General features: G+C 37.1%; 1 protein-coding gene across 2 annotated transcripts in view; it reads right to left on the bottom strand.

Moving 5' to 3' along the window:
- Window positions 1-9,642: 9,642 nt before the first annotated feature.
- The window catches only part of LOC126872939 (membralin), a 65,294-nt gene continuing 59,119 nt past the window's right edge, over window positions 9,643-15,817 (bottom strand). For both annotated transcript variants that reach the window (XM_050633223.1, XM_050633224.1), the window contains exons 12-13: window positions 14,072-14,420; window positions 9,643-12,212 (exon numbers count right to left, since the gene is read on the bottom strand). In XM_050633223.1, the coding sequence (XP_050489180.1) occupies window positions 11,995-12,212; window positions 14,072-14,420 (567 nt within the window). In that variant the 3' untranslated portion in view covers window positions 9,643-11,994. The remainder of the gene's footprint in view (window positions 12,213-14,071; window positions 14,421-15,817) is intronic.

Raw genomic sequence — 15,817 nt, 5'->3', positions numbered from 1 at the left:
ATTGAATATTATATAATTGCGACGTAGGTATCTTTGGTATTTCAAGGACATACATATTGAATATAAACAAATGAAATGCTTATGGATAACAAAGTAGATATATCATTGATGCAATAGACATTAACACAAGATGTGCAATATTCTACGTAACTTTTCCTTATCATTTTAATTAATAACGTAGAAAATTTTTAGATATACACTTTGCATCCTCTATAAAGAATGTTACAAAAAGGAAAGATCTAAAATTTTAAGGGTCTACTCACGAAAGAGCAACTTGTTACGAATTGTTTATTTATTCGCAATCGTTTCCAACGCTTTTAATACAAAGAGCAGTATTTTTAAATCCGACTCTATATACTTGTAAATTAATTGTACCGGTAGCGAGAAAATATGCAAGTGAATGTAACGGCTTCCATAGCAATCAAAGTAAGGGAAGAGGTGACCATAAAAATAATGGAGATACAAAGAAGTACGGACTTGCCGAAGTGAAAAGCAAATTCATGTGATCGACAGTGCGTAAAATTATTCGACGAGTTATTATTCATGTTGGCTTTTACAGTGACCATGGAAACGAATCGAAATATGAAAATTAACACGTGTGAAAAAAACGAGACATTTTTCCATTAAACAGCGCCATTTATCTCATACGACTTTCATATGGCAGTTTATCGTGAAATAACCTTATTCTTTGGCGTTTCGACGTTTTAATACTAATTAACTACTGTGACATAGCTGAGCAGAAAAAATCTAGGACACCCATGGCTCTAATAACAACAAAGAATAAAATCACTACCGATCCTTATCCAAGTGTCTTTTGCGTGATAACACAGTCACACGAAAACTTTCGACCAATGGAAATAGTAAAAAAAAAATAGGAATAATTGGTTTAAAAACCATCGAAAAGCATAATAGATTATGAAAATAACATTGCACGGCGTGAATAGAAATCGGTGTTCCATTAAATACAAAATCACAGGAAATAGCGAAGACAAGGGATGATTATTAACCAGATCATAAATATGGAAAATGAATCACCCTTAAAGGAGGGCTCCAGCCATTCTCATTCAGGGCTCCAGCCTCGAAAAATACAAAAATTTGTCGCATAATTTTTAACACGATCGAAGCAACAGCTGAACGAGGAACGAGCATGAATAGAAGCGACGCGAATCGATAATGGAACGGTACAAGCGAAGCGTATAAAAATTGCATTATCTGTTCCTTGACGAACACCTCGTCGGATTTAATAATTTGACATCGACGATACGAATTCATAATTTCATTGCACCTACTCCGAACCTGAAATTACTTTACCAACCGGAAAATATATTTAAAAGGCAGCACTATTTCCTCGAAATTATAATAGTTTATTCATTGATCGTGACGCGACAATTCCATAGGAATATTTTACATATTTTTTTATTAATACAGGATTTGAAATGACAAACAACGCAAGTGCAAAAAAAACAGGAAACAACTTTTTTTATTCTGAATGGGTATTTGAAAACACGCAGATTTCCCCAATAAAGTTGTGACTGTATCCACGAGTTTTTCAAATGAAACATTTCGTCAGTCTTGTCAGCACCTTTCTTCGGAGCCCCACCATGTACGCAAATGTCAAAGCGTACACGAAGATAAAAAGGGCGAAGGAACCAAAGAACCGACGCAAGGAAGACGATCGTTTAGCATGCAAAAGAAGTAAACGTCGTTCATAAAGGACAGGAGGAATTCACAATGGACCAATAAGCGAATAATTCTACAAGAACAAATGAGGGTTAGCGAACGAAAGAGGGATTGACATCCATAATACCATAAGATGCCGCGATATTATTTATCATCAATCGCGATACTTTATTTTTCAATCAATGAAGAAAACCATCGATCTTAACGCATTAATAATATTCAAGGAAAATGTAGTCTGCGCCAATAATTTTGTTCATCGTTGTATCTCGGAACCTTAGTTACCTGAAATAATTAAAATCAACGATTGTATCGCAAATGTTCGAGTTAATGATCGTGTGATGTTAAGTTAGTACCGTGGGAAGACTTACGGGAACAACGAGTTTCCAGGCTTACATAAGTAATTACCACGATCGATAGGAACCGCTCATAGAGCATCTAGGCGCAGAGAGGCAAGTCGATTTAAATAGAAACCCGAGTGCTTCGTCTTTACAGTACTTTTCCAGCGTTACTCCGAACAGGTAGACACTTCTCTAACAATCTACTCAAACATCAAACGCCTCCCTTTCACATTCACGTTCACGTTCACGTTCACATTTACGTTCATCCTACATCCTCTACCCTCCTCATCTCGTTCTCCGCCAATCTCTCCAGGCTTTTTACAGGTATACACTTCACTATTATTCCGCCGTTTCCTTTCGAGATCGAGCTATTATATTCGCACCTTTGCGTACTCGCCAAAAGGATATAAACTCGCAAGGATCGTCGTCGAGGTACGACTAGAGGAGAAAAGACGACGACATTTTTTTCTCATTAAGAAAGCTTTAAATTCGACTTTTGAATTGACATTGAATTGACGAAAAATGAAAAAACGAACGAGAAAAAGAAACAGATAGCGTTCCTTTAATGGTTGATGTATCTAACAAGATGTTCAAGTGGATTCACGGTAAAATTGTACGACAATATCGCTTTTTAAGAGATAAGTCAACATTGGCTCTTGCCTTTATCACTTGTGAAACTTTGATATACCTCGCGCTGGAAAGGAATGGAAGGAAGGCTCTTGTGAAATTGTTTCTAGAAACTCCGATGCCTCGCGATTCATTAGAATTATCGATATATAGCAGGCCTGTTTCCTTGTCTTTTTCTAAATACTAAATTTCTTACTTATCTAAGATCCATTAAATAAATGCCTATATTCTATGAAATTAAGCGCATTTACCATAAATATGAGTGTGGAAGGTTAAAAACTAAAAATTTTTAAGGATTTGGAAAAAAGGAAAGAAAAAGCACTTGAAAGAACTCGATGCTGCGAAAGGTAAGAGAGACGTGACGTAAATTCGAAAAGGCTGGATTACGAGCACGAAAGACGAAATCTTCTGGCAATTCACGCCTTTATAGAGGAAAATTCGACTCAAAGGAGCGTGCTAATCGGTTTGATGTCCCCGCGAAGTTAATTACGAACGAGGAGTCGCAAATCGCGTCCGTTAAATTCGTGTTAATCGACCATTTGATGTTGTAATTACAATATTGTTGAAGCCTTTCCTATGTACCCGCGTAGGAACGTAGCCAGACCATCAGAGGAGTTTCAAACTTTGAGAATATCGAACACCTACTTTACCCCTTTCCGTTGATTTCCGTCAATGCATTTCACGGGTATCGTCGAGAGATTGTTGCCGAATCTATGGAAACTCGTGAAATTTACGCATCCAACAGACCAAAAAATACACCGGAGTGTCAAACTCAACTGCAGATATAAACTGATCAGAACGTGGAATGCGTTAAAGTTTCTGTAAATTTTCCTGTAAAATTTCGTATCATCTGATAATTGAAGTATGGACAACGATGTGAATTTTGAAATACTGAATGGGAAGTGAAATGCGTTCTAAAGTCGTTTAAAAAGCGGCAAGTACGAGAGAATTTTTCAGTCTAATAACTCTTGTTATAAACAAAGTTCAAGTATACTTGAAATAGAATACTGTGTTGTTGTAGAGTGTCATGTAGAAGCAACCGATCGACCAGAGAAGTCTCGTATATTTTCTTCGGAAAAAGGAAATCGACCCACATATACAAACAATCGTTTTAAAAGGGTAGCGAGACCATTTTTTTCTGTAAAATGTTTTATTACTTTTGCAAACAAATTTTACGCTCCGATGCTAATTATAGTAGAACGTAGTTTAATAACAATAAAATATTTAACACATCTGCACAAACGTGCAATTATCGAAAATAATATACCGAATGGAGTCTGGAGACGAGCAACGACGCGACGTGCATAAAATCGCACCGACAAATCACGTTGATACGAAATCCTGGCGAGTGTATTTACTCATTCTTAGAAGGAAAGTCGGTCTGCGTTCGAACGTTCCAAGTAATTGGGCACTATTAGCGCGAATATGTGAATCAACCGTTCGATACGGAAGTATCGGTAGAACGTACGAAGCGACGAAAACGGATCGTGTGTGAAATTAGACATTCACGCGATTTGATTAGATTGGGAATGGATTAATTCGATCAAGTGGAACCTAGGATAGGAGGGTACGAAGTTGGCAACCTCGAGTGGAAATCAAGGGGAAAACCCTTACCATAGGCGTAACGAATGAACAGCGACACCAGCGTGGAAATTTCCACGATCGTGCTTTAAAACGCTGTCGTGTTTATTCGGATGTATGTAAACGCGTTCTCGCTAATTCACCTACCATCTACGGTAAAAGATTTTATTTCTTCTATCACTGAACTGGATGGAATTTTAAGTTGCATCGAAGAACGATCTTTTTAAAGCGTATATTCGTTATTGGGACAATCGATCGATAACGTTAGTAGTAGCGTCATTTTGTAGTTGATATTTATAACGGTGTTTGTATTGCTTAAACGATACAAATTACACGGTAAAGTAAATTGTCGACCAAGTTTTCGAATGGCAATTTTTCGCAGATAGGATTAACGATCAACGCGTATTTTGTTAAACACAGAGCATGACAACTTTCATCGTTGGTTCAGGTTGTTTGTTCGAATTTGAATTTGTTAAAAGGATGTATCAGAGAAACTTGGTTACGCCTATGAAGTCTCAATTCACCCTTCATCATGTAGGGTTTAAGCTAGGTCGTATTTCTACTTAGTCTCGAATAAAGATGGATCGTGGAAAACAGTATCGTCTCGATTCAACAGCCTTGGTGACTCTGCCGTTCATAATTATCAACTATCGATTTAGGCGGTTAAAATTAATCGTCTGGCGACGTGTTATTTTCTCGACTTGATGCTTCAAAAGATATTTTCATCTATCGTACAATTTAATAACTACAATATTAAAAATGAGAAATGCTTTTTTAAAGCAATTTATTAGTCTCAATAAATTCGTCTCTAAGGAAAATAATAGTTGAGATAAATGAATTAAAAATACCAAGGTATCTGACGAAGGTGAATTTACAAAAGCTACACATTTCTAGCTAATTGTAAGTTCATCTCCCGCGACAGATAGTCGAAACCGTAGCTCAAAATGCGGGTAGTTCCGTCGCTTTCCAGAAGGGACCAAAGTCCAAGATACTAAAGCTACAGTGACACGAGAACCATTATTATCGAGAAACCATTAAGTACTGTGGTTAACCCCGTATTCGCGATGAACACGCATAAGTACGTCTTCCGAGGGCAAATACGCAAAGTGTACTTTACCACACTTCATCGTTCGAAATCGTTTGGAATCTTGCACCGCGATATTAATATCCTCGATAACCAGTAAAAATTGCATATCGCGTATTCTGAAACTTTAATTTTACTTCGAAGATGAAAGAATCGGGGGAAACGTAAAATAGAGAGTGAAGTCACGATATTTGTGTGACAGCTTATTATCATATCGAAGAAAACTGACTGCGAATTAATAAAATAAATTCTTCAAATTCTAATACCGACAGTAATTTGCACGAGTTTAAACTTGCTTCTGACTTTTACTTTATTGCTTTACAATATGCATCAAAATGTAAGAAAACCATGTTAGTCATTAGCTAATTAACGGCATATCCGACAATAACATTCGTATAGACTAAAGAGTAAAAGCAAATCGTTTAATTCGCTTTGAAACGGAACAACCAACTTTCCACGCGTAAAAGTCGTACAACTAGAATTTAAAGTTACACATTAGTTCATTATTACAATGGCCATAACGTAATAAATGGTAAAAACTTGTATCATACTAAGTTGCGTTGTGTCTAGCGTGTATGGAACGCGGCAGGAAACACGTACAAGGAAACATTTACACGTCACGAGATGAAACCTATTGCTTGACAAAAGGAAACGGAGATGTCTGTGTTTCTTCGGTTTATATTTCCATTCTACGAAAAACATAGTATAATAGACATATAATAAACATAGATAATAAAGATATAACAATAGCGATATAGCACAATAGCGATATAGCACAATAGCAAAGACAGAGATTCTATAATCTCTAATCTCTATCTATATAAACAGGATAAATATCGTATTGCAGGAATATACGATATGCTAATAATGCGGACAGTAATAACACTATTCGAATTTCGATCAAAAAGAAATACAAAATACGCTGACACATAACCAAAGAAATAACATCGTCGTAACTAACTCGGAAATCACGACATCCCTGACAAAGTACACATGTATATCTTTCTAAGAAAGTTGTTTAAAAGACAGCGAAGCCGAGGATCAGTCGCGTATGCTTACAAAGTGAAAATCGCTTAATATCGAGTGGTACAAAGTGTAGATAGGATGCAAGAACTTTAGCAACGGTCTTTATAATACTAGTTATGACTTGTTCTGCAAGCAACAGTCCATTGTTTCGCGGGTAAGCCGTTTTTATTAAACCGGATGATTATTCCGACGTCAAGCATCGCCGATAGACGATCAGAAAAAATCGACAGTTGTTACAGAGAAAGTCATTAAAAACGAGCAAAAGCTTACCTTATCGCATGTCTTCGCCTCCATTCAGTTGTCCAGTTACCAATGACTTTCGACGTCTATTAAACACGATGAGCTTACGTTATAGATAATACTGGAATATCTTGGTTCGTAGCAGGAGATCGTGACACGATGCTTCTTCGTAACCGTTAGCGAGCAACTGAAAGGGCTCCACCGTCTGGAAAATTACTCGCGGTCAGATTTCGTTGTTATATTTTGTCGGCTGCCAATTCATATAATCGAAACGAACCGAGCGAACGAGAAAGTAAATAAATATTGGAGCGATACGAACGACTCACGTAGAAAAAGCGTCGTAAACGTGACGCGCCCGTAATAGCCTCGAATAGAACGCTTTCAGTGATAACAACGCGCCTCTTGGAGTTGAATTTTTCGAATATAATAATTACATAGTATCGTTTCTATAGTACACGCTTCGCATAGCCTTAAGTAAATTGTAGAAATCCTTTTCATAAATGCTTCGATAAACTATATTATTTAATAAACAACCTGAATCCTCTTAAACAAAACTCATTCCCGTCGCTTGAATGAAAAATATCATTTACCCTTGTTAATTATTCGTTTATTCACACATCCACTGCAAAATATAATCGCATTAATTTAAACAAAACCTCATGCTTGACGCGAGCGTTACAAAATAATTGATTAAATAGCCAATGTGACTTTAATTAAATTACTACGTTTAACGACATAAAAAAATAATAAAAATAAAAGGACGGCTATGTACTATTCTTTAAGATCTATAAACATAATCAAGATTCGTATAGCGAAAATAAAGATACGATAAATGTTCGTATAAGAGAAATAATCTGTTGATTTCTTACAAAAGAAAAAGAAAAAAAAGGAAATGTTGGTCAGTGCTTGCGCAGACAGTCGATGTGAGAGTTCGATAAGAGAAGTATCGTAGAAATTCCTACTCTTTTACGGCGTAAATCCGATTCGAGATGCAGAAGAAAATATCCTAAGAAACCTTAACCACTCGTTTATGATCTGTAAATCACGGATCGTTTATTATTATAGACTATTTCGAAAGAAACTGAAAGGCTTAAGGTCGAGAAAGGAAAGAAGAGACCGAAGGAAAAATCTCGAAAGAGAGAGAGATAAGATATGAAAAAAAGAAGAGAAACATAGCGAAAGATGACGATGAGGTGAAGAAGAGTTGAATAAAAGAGCGAAAGGAAATGGGAGAATGTACTTTTGTGTGGACTTGTAGGAGTGGAAGGCAACCCTGCGGGCAGCCAATCAAATAAAGTAGTCCGAGGTTGCTTTGCTGGATGCAAATTCGGCCCCCGTGGGCTTTCTGTTTTCCTCTCCTTCCCTTTCTGTCGCTCTCACCAGTTCGCTGCGCTTCTCGCCCTCTAACTCTGTTGGAATCTGTACACGGACTTCTGGGACACACGAAAATCCTCTAGCTACCCACCGACACCGACATATTCCCTCTACGTATTGTTCCATCCTGTGAGCTCTTTTCAATCTCGATCCACGAGAAAGCATTCTGCTCGCTTTTCCTCCCAACTCGATACACACGGCTTCTATAAACAACGGTTCTAAAAAGTGATAATTTTACAGATGTTTAATCTACTGCGAAGATGTAATATCGTTAACAAAATATCGAAATAACTATCGAAATTGAAATGAAATTTGTACGATGTAAATACGATGTAAACTCCGTTTATTTTTCGAAAGTTCGTTTACCATTTGTGATAGAATTTTTGTTCTTTGCGAATATATCTGAATTTCATATAAATTTCAAATCGTTATACTGCTTGAAATAATTAAGAGGTTTCGCTTCCATCCCTCCGTCTGTTTATAAGTTCATTAAAATTCATAGAATTAAGATTTGGTATTTGTACAATGGAATTTATACCGTGAATGGTTAAAAGCCAATAAAACTTAACGTAATTATTATAATTAAAGGCCGTACATATTAAATTAAGAAATATAATATAGAAATATAATATAATAAGAAAGAATTTTAAAAAATACGCGTACGCTAACACAACCTAAGTACAAGTTGTAGTATTTCATTAATTTGTAATGAGTGATACATCAAGGTGTTCCACGATCGAAGAAAATCTTAGCGACATCTGCTTAATTCTATGCACGAAATCCAAGCGACTAACGGAGTACGAAGATGCTATATCGATCGAACCCGTGTATCTCCCCGAGTCTGTAACTTCCTTGACCAAGGTGTGTCTGTGTATAGATCGTAGTGGTCGTGCAAGAACACAGCGAACAAACCCGAGAAGGAATCGAATCACGAGTCTCGTTCCTAATTATGCCGTAATGAAAATAAATCGTTACATTTGTACGACTGTCGTGTTCCTTTAGACATTTTCGCGAGATCATTCTCCCCCTTCGTTTCACCCTTTTTCCATCGGCGAGGAAAGGATTCTCTCTTCCTACCGGGAACTTCCTGATCGTCTTCTTCGGCTTCCGCTACGCCACCTGTTTGATTCTCTCCAAGGTACACTCGCTATCTATTTGTCTATTTCGGCATTTCCACGCTTCTTCCCTCCCCATCCGGAAGTCCGCGACTTCGACAGGATTCAACTTCCAGCTAGTAGTTGGCTCACCCCGTCGCTGTCTCGCTTGAACAATCAATTCCAATTTCACGGGAATCTCTTTTAAATCTTGCATTTTCCGTGTTTCGCCCCGGGACCGTCGCGTCGTCTGAGGCTTCCTCCGTGGCCAGAGGTATCCGACAAAGAGAACGATACAACCCGGCTGGAGCGATCATCTGCATCAGTGTTTCCCAACCTTTATCAAGTCATCTCACTGACTTTTTATGATAGGACAGATAATCCGTAATCTTAGCTCGAATTCTTATAGAAAGGCATTTTTAATAGTCTGATCAAATAATTAAAATAATGTAAGACGTTTAATATACAGAGCGTGACAGGGCGCGTGTTACAACCAAATATTTTTACATGTGAAGCCTCGCTCTTGAGAAAGTCCATGTCAAATACTACTGGATTAAATACATTCAGAGAGAAGATCTGGATTTAGGTACGACCACACTAAATTGCAACACCTTTACGTTTATTTGTAATATATCAGTAAGAGCAGCAGTATTATAATTATAATAGTAATAATTATAGCGCAATAGCTATTATGTACAACCAAACAAAAAACAAATTCTTATGTCGTAAGTTTAGGAAAATATTTTACATAGACGTATCGAATTTAAAACCGCTTAAAACGATGAACGACATACATGTTCCCCCTTTTTTGTCTTTTTACTTTACAATCCCCTTAGAACATCTTTCGTCGTCCTTTATACGGAAATGTACAGTGCTCGAACGCCACGAACACATCCTTTTTCTTCCATGATAAATTTACATATACACGATAGAAGAACGTTTACAGTAAAGAATAAATATATGTATATATGTGCACTAAGTATCTCTTAACAAGTTCTGTCACCAATTAATCCTTACATATTATGACCACTATCGGTTAAAATTGATTGCTCGAAAAATCTGTGTTTGATCCTCATACCCACGCTAAAAAATCATGCTCATTCACATCAGAAACACTTGTCGAATTAATTAGAAAGAAGACAAAATAAAAGAAAAATTTATTATCTAATACACGCGACACAAGGTACCTGCGATCGCTACAACAACGTTTCATGTCGGATGTATGGTACAATAAGATTCCTTTCACACTGACCAGCCATTGTAAGCTTTTTCAAATAACGACGCGACAACATGGAAACTTTGCATCGACAAAGTAGAAGATATTTTCACTGACGTTCTTATTAATCTACACTCCTTTTTGTTCATTTCATGTTCCCTTAATCATAAACTTGTGTATAACGTTACAGTACGTAAAAGAATGTTAATGTTTCGCACGACACCGACACATATCTAGCGTACTACAATCCCCTTAATTAACTAAGACCTAAAGATAACGATATTGGAGAACTTGCTGGGAGATACGAATTGCTTCTGACTTCGCTCTGTACAACGGCGTTATCCGTGGAGAGATTCGAAACGTTTTTTCTATAGATTACCAGAAATCACAGATCGATCGAATGAAATTTCGACGAAAACCAAATCATCGATAGTTCCTCGAGTTTAATATACAAACGTGCGAAGCTCAGAAAGAAAGTGCATGCAGGAATGAGTCTTTGACTCGTTGAAAGTCGTAAATAAGATCGTAACGAAAATTTCAGCGATTCATCTCGCGAGATACACGGCGAAAAATTTGAATCCTGTTTCCACTAGTTTGTCCATTGTTCAGCGTACTACGATCAACATTCGTCCAGGAAGAAGAAATCTCTTTTTACGTATCGCGAAACAGGCGAACAAAAGAAAGGAAGGAATATTCACCGAAGGCACTCCAACTTGTTGCGCCCAGGAACTGTAGTCTCGCTATTCTCGCGATGTCGTTAGATACATATAATCGTCGTCACCCGAGAAAAAGAACAATAAATAAAAATCGTATGTTTCACATTCAATCAATCGAATACTACAAACTCTATCCGCTCATCTTTTAAAATTTTCAATGCGAATGACATTACACGAATCCTCCATGATGCAAGTATCTACGATACAAGGTGCGTATACGCGTATACTCGCGGCAACGGAAAGACTCGTTTTTCCTTCAGATCTCGAAAAAAAATCCTATTTTATTCGTTTATATTTTCATGATCTATTATTCATTTTCTCTGTGCTCTTCATATTCCACACATGTTATAATAATAAAATCTGGAATTTGTTTCTCGCGCTTCCTTTTTTTCGCTTTCCTCTATGACCTCGGGGACACAATATGTAACTGCATACGCTAACCTTCCAGTAGAGGGAATATAAATATATTTCGCAAGATCTGGCCCTATACCATGACAAGATTCAGTCACTAGTTATCCCGTTTCACGTCTCGGTCCTCCAATCCCTAGTTACTCGTTAAAACCTAACACCTGACCACCAACTGGAGTCAAACTACTCTCCCTGTGCTCTCACCCCTCCCTTCCCTTCTCTCTCTCTCTCTCTCTCTCCCTCCCTCCCTCCCTCCCTCCCTCTCCTCCCTCCCTCCCTCCCTCCCTCTCTCCCTCCCTCCCTCCCTCTCCTCCATCTATCTATCTTTCTATCTATGTATCTATTTCTCTCTATCTCTGACTGGAGGATGAGCCTTTTTTCAAGATACTTGGATATCGAACTGTTCAAAAATAGACGTATTATTCCGGCCATATATGGTCCATGTTGAACGATACGATCTCTCCTCCTCGATTCCAATTGTCAGCAAACCTCGAGGTCTTCGGTTCCAAAACGATCTATTCGCAGATGCTGCCGCGCTGAAATGACAACCTCTTCTCCTGGACTATCCTGACTATGCAACTGGCATGGCTCGAGGCGTTTTAACGTTTCTCTACTTGTCCTGACAGGATGTCGTTTCCTTACGCGTCGTCTCTGTAGCCTCGATCACCTCGAACCCTTCCGATGTAGAGGTATCGGTGGATGATCCATTGTCTCCGATCTTCGAGGAGGAAGCAGCGTTCCTAGATACTCCCACTTCCTCTATTTTCGGTTGCGTCCTCGCTTCCGCGCTAGTGTTCGAAGCTGTTGACTCCGTGAGATTCTCTGTCGCTAAGATTCAAAGCAATGTTCAGCAGATCCCGGTGTAACGATACGGGGAGAAGCGACGCACACAAAAAGCCATGGGAAGATTGGAAAACGAAATTAAGTGAGTAATTGGCAGGCAGTAGAACCGTGACGAGCTGGGATCAAGATGAATGGAAAAACACGGTGATATATTTAAGTAAGCGTGTCAGCGGGCGTGAAACATTCGTGACATGTTAGATCTAATTAACCCTTTGAGTATTTGTGTCCTGAATAATCTGAACATGAATATATTTCCTATAAACGATGCAAGATTTGCCATGATCGTTAGTACCAGTATGATGGTTTATGTGAACGATATACATATATATAACTTAAAAATTGTTCTTTTATGGAACACCTAAGTATTTGGTCATGAATTGTCATGCCTCCTGTGTTGCCATTGTGCGTAAAATTTTATAGCATAGGAATAGGTTTTCTATAAACATGATCTACTAATGCATAGTTGGAAAGAATCAAAATTTGATCAACAGATAACGTGCTGATAATTGGTATCGTTTGTTCGTTCCACACAATTGGATATTCGTTCAAGTTAGTATTCGAATTGATCAATACCTTACTAAGGTAGGAATTATTCGTTTTATTCGTACCTTTGCTTATACTTTCATTATCGAGGTATCAGTTTATTTACGTAAATCAGATAGAATTAAGAGAGACGCATGGGTACGAAAATAAATGAATAACGAAGAAGATAAAAAAATATTTTGTCGTTGTATGTGAGCGTATCAAAGAGCAGCGTTATCCGACTATGATAATGAGCGAGTTGTAAAAACAAACATCCAACTACAAAGTGTCTTTTATGAAAATTAATATTACATGGCAGATTAATGAAATGTGACCAAGGTATTCTTACGAATTCACACTCATTCGATAAAATCATTCTCAGCCAGGATTCGGAAACAAAAATAGGTATTTTTGTTCCATAAAAATCATTATATCGGTAATTTTAATATAATTTAATGGAAAAATTAGGGAAGAATCGAAATACGTATAACTGTTCGTTTTTGATAGAAGAGAAGGAAGATAAGAACCACTTTGTAATCTAAAGTCGCATCTAAAGTAGCTAGCTTGATAATCGTTTTCCCTTATATCTTGCTTTATTTTATTATTATTTATTATATATTATATAATATATAATATATATTATATATTACACATTATATATTATGTATTATGTATTATGTATTATGTATTATGTACTATGTATCATATATTATATATTACATATTATATATTATATATATATTATTAATCACAGTGACTGCAAAATATTCTACCATATTCATTATTTCATGACGAATTATTTCTAACAGAAATATACAAATTATATAAGTACAAATACTATTCTATGTATCCATTTTACTCGTTGAGAGAATTATGGGCTGCTCGAATCACGGAGAAATACGATAAATAGAATTAAAAGAGGGAAAACTAATTAGTGCAAAGCGTCAGTGCGAATTGGTACATGATCATAAGGTATCGTATGCTGAATGATACAAACGATTCCAGAAGTGACAACTATCTGTAGCAGGAGCTACAAAACGCACTTTCAACATTGTATAATGTTTCAAACCGCATAGTTTTAGCAGTGTACATGCATGCGTTAATCACACAATCTCGAAACAACAAATGAAAATCAAAGCTTGTGTGTGAAAAGTCAAGGTGAGGAACTATGTAAGTGGTAGAATTAATGGAAATACGTTTTCTGTTTTTATCGAAAATGTCCACTTCTGCGCTTACATGGTTTGCCATTTCGACTCGTACATTACAAAGGAATACAAAATGATATATGCAAATTATCGTCTACTTCTACCTTCGTTATTTACCTTTATTATTTTGTTCTTCGGTGGACGAAGGGGTTACTATTGTGACTTCGACTCGTTTCTCCAAATGAACAACGGAAGTGGTCGAATTCGACTCAGCTGGCGATGGACTGTTCGATGATGTTTCTTGTGTCGGTTCAGGTTCTGTGACACCTGCTGACTCTCGTGCCGGTGAAGGTTCAGGTGTTGGTTCTGTGCTAGTCAGTGCCCGATTTAGATTAGGCGAAGGCTGTTCCGGTGAAGGGTCAGCCATGCCAGGCTGTGCATGATTGCGGAACAGGAGATGCTGTAATTGAGCCTGCTGTAGGATCACGGGCAGCTCGTAGTGATGGAAGAAGTATAGCATCGAGTGCTAAAATTGGTAACAGAAACGTGGATAAATAAACTGATTACTTTTTACTCAGCTTTTTTTAATAACTTTCTGTGAAAGGACTACATAAAGGCTGACTCTGTAATAACCCTATAATAACTGACTCTAATTGTATGTCTCTAAGTCCCGACCAAAAAATCGAGATGATAATTTAAAAAGTCTTAGAAAGACTAAGAGATTTCTTCAAACGGTAAACGGTGTCCATTTTTCCAACTGGAATTTCGTTTTCAATAATCGATTAATAAGCAAATTTAACATCATTGATTTGATGGTGTATTAAAACTACGATATTTAGTTTGTGAATTTGTGGCGGTCACTATCGATAGTGTTAGATGGAATATAGGTACGAGATACACGGCCTCGTGATATCGGCTGTTCAACGAAGTACACGCATGTGTGTGTCGCTCCTGCCCAACAAATTTATATGGAAATTCACCAAATTTGTTCTATACCGTTTCTCTCGTTCTCTCCGTGCTCTTCGAAAGCTTTGCGTCATCCATCTCTCTTTATCCCTCTTCGTCATGCTTCCGAACTCACCGCCTATCGCAATACTCTCATTCAACTGTAGTTACAAACATTCCACGCGTGTATATGGGGTATAAATAATTTCGCTGTTACCGTAGAACAAATAAGAAAATTTCTACTGATACAATGAAGCAAGATTGGCCATTTTTGCTCCATCGAAATTCACCCTCCGTTGCTAACATTGGCGAAACTTGATTGGCCGAAATTGGCATAAAACTGAGAAACTACGCAATAATTATTGTCTCTTGAACATGGTAAATGATATCAAAATTCTATGATGCATTCGAACATCTTTCTACAAAATATCTAACAACAGTTACATTTGTCATCGTAATTCATCATAATTTATATTATAACAAATTGCTACATTTTCTGAAATGTTTGTCGGTAGAATATATTTAGAACATCTGTTGTACACGACTGTTATGCAGGTAACAAGAAAAAAAGAAACCTTAAGGTTAGTTCTATTATCTACCTTGTACTACGCTTTGGAATACTACGCTTTTATCCTACCCAATGATACCCATTTTCAGTTGAATGACCGATTCCATAAGTCACATTGGTCAAGATAACACGTCATGTTAATCAAGATCCGATTAAATATTTACAAAGATTACTGATAACTTAGAAACAATAAAGTTTCAAGTATCTATTACCAAAGATGGTAATGCAGTCTTTACAGTCCTAAAGATCATTTTATGTGGATATCGCTCTGATCATTGAAATTTTTCAAAAAAATGTTTAAGTCAATTTATGGAATACCAGTCGCAGATTAACCCATAATTAACAAAGGACAAAGACAAATGTTCTCTCGATTTTTCATTTTCGCATATTCTCGACGAATTATCGAAACG

This window comes from Bombus huntii, chromosome 14, assembly GCF_024542735.1.
Source record: "Bombus huntii isolate Logan2020A chromosome 14, iyBomHunt1.1, whole genome shotgun sequence".
Taxonomy (NCBI): domain Eukaryota; kingdom Metazoa; phylum Arthropoda; class Insecta; order Hymenoptera; family Apidae; genus Bombus; species Bombus huntii.
This window is presented reverse-complemented; position numbering and strand designations above follow the sequence as displayed.